Source organism: Clupea harengus, unplaced genomic scaffold (assembly GCF_900700415.2).
Source record: "Clupea harengus unplaced genomic scaffold, Ch_v2.0.2, whole genome shotgun sequence".
NCBI classification, from domain to species: Eukaryota; Metazoa; Chordata; class Actinopteri; order Clupeiformes; family Clupeidae; genus Clupea; species Clupea harengus.
The window spans coordinates 2,283-3,858 of record NW_024880204.1 but is presented as its reverse complement, the minus strand read 5'-3'; the positions used below and the strand labels follow the sequence as shown (position 1 = coordinate 3,858).

The following is a 1,576-nucleotide window of genomic DNA, read 5'->3' as shown; positions in this document are numbered from 1 at the left end:
AAAAGCCTTACAGACCCATAGGGTATTTCTCTTGCAAAACACCTCCTGCTCTCCAAGGGCAGCCTACATGCATACAAACTCTTGATTGTTTTGATTGGGCTCTTAAAGCATCTGAGCCATACACAGGTTTTGGCACAGTGGTCTTGCATACGCAGCACCGTTTTGTCAAACTGTTGGGTGAAAGCACCATTCAAACCATTTCACCACAACGAAGGGGTAGATGGGAAACAAGTCTGTTTGACCCACGCGTCTCTATAACCACTGACGATGCCCTGCTATTTAAAAATGCACTAACCCCCACTGATGGTGAGCAACATGACTGTGATCACGAAATGCTAGACAATGCAGAGATCTTTGTGGGAACGGAGCCCATTCCAGACGGCCGAGCTGTGTTTGTTGATGGCAGTTCATTCATGAGAGATGGTGAGAGATTGACTGGATGGGCTGCTGTGGGGGATGGAAAAGTTTTGCGGGCGGGAAAGCTCTACAAAGGGGGAGCCCAGGTGGCAGAACTCGTTGCTGTAACAAATGCCTTGCAACTCGCTTTACATTCTAATGTGCCTGTCAATATCTTCACAGACAGCGCTTACGCATACCATTCCACTCACACTTGGGGTCCTGTATGGAAAAGCCGTAACTTCACAACTGCGGCTGGAGCCCCCATTGCTCATAAAGCTGAGATTATCACACTCTCTGAAACACTGACCCACTTAACACCTTCTAAGTGTTCTGTCATTAAAATCACAGGACACAGTGAACAAACAAAGGACGCCCTGGCTCAAGGTAATGATCTTGCGGACAAAGCTGCTAAAAAAGCAGCAGAACAGACAGGACACTCAAGAGGTGTCATGGGAGATAAGTCAACGCAACACATAGCTGCATTTTCTTGCACAGAACTTATCAGTTTGCAAGATTTACAAAAAGCGTATCCCACTACTAATGACTATTTTGATAAAATGATGACTACAGAATGTGCTTTTTCAAAAACAGGCTTATGGATAATGGACGAAAAGGTGGTGATGCCAACTCCACTTGTACCAATACTACTACGAGACTACCACCAATTGGCCCACACAGGGGTGTCCACCACATGTTCTTTGGTGAAGGTACACTGGTATGTTTTTGACTTAGTGACTGAAATGGAACAGGTTGTAAAAACTTGTATCCACTGTGCCAAGACAGCACCATATACTCACAAAAACAAAATCATTATGGGACATGATGAAAGACCAACTAGACCATTTACCCATTTACAAATAGATTTTGTGGGACCACTGCCCAAGTCTGAGGGATATGAATACTTGCTTGTGTGTATTGACAGATTTAGTCGGTGGGTGGAAGGATTTCCATGCCGGAGAGCTACTGCAGATGCTGTGACAAAGGCTTTATACACACATATCTTGCCCCGATGGGGATTTCCTCTCCAGATAGACAGTGACCAAGGCTCACATTTTACAGGACGAGTGTTGAAAACCATTTTGAAAAATATGGGAATACACCAAAAACTACATATTCCTTACCGACCTCAAAGCTCAGGGTATGTTGAAAGTCATAACAGAGTTCTCAAATCAGGCCT

General features: G+C 44.6%; 1 protein-coding gene across 1 annotated transcript; it reads left to right on the top strand.

The window, feature by feature from the left end:
* Positions 1–332: 332 nt before the first annotated feature.
* LOC122131595 (ribonuclease HI-like) lies at positions 333–783 on the top strand (the record flags this gene model as incomplete). Its single annotated transcript, XM_042706253.1, has 1 exon — positions 333–783. A coding segment is annotated over exon 1 (451 nt), but the record flags the coding sequence as incomplete, so codon positions are not given.
* Between the last annotated feature and the right edge of the window lie 793 nt (positions 784–1,576).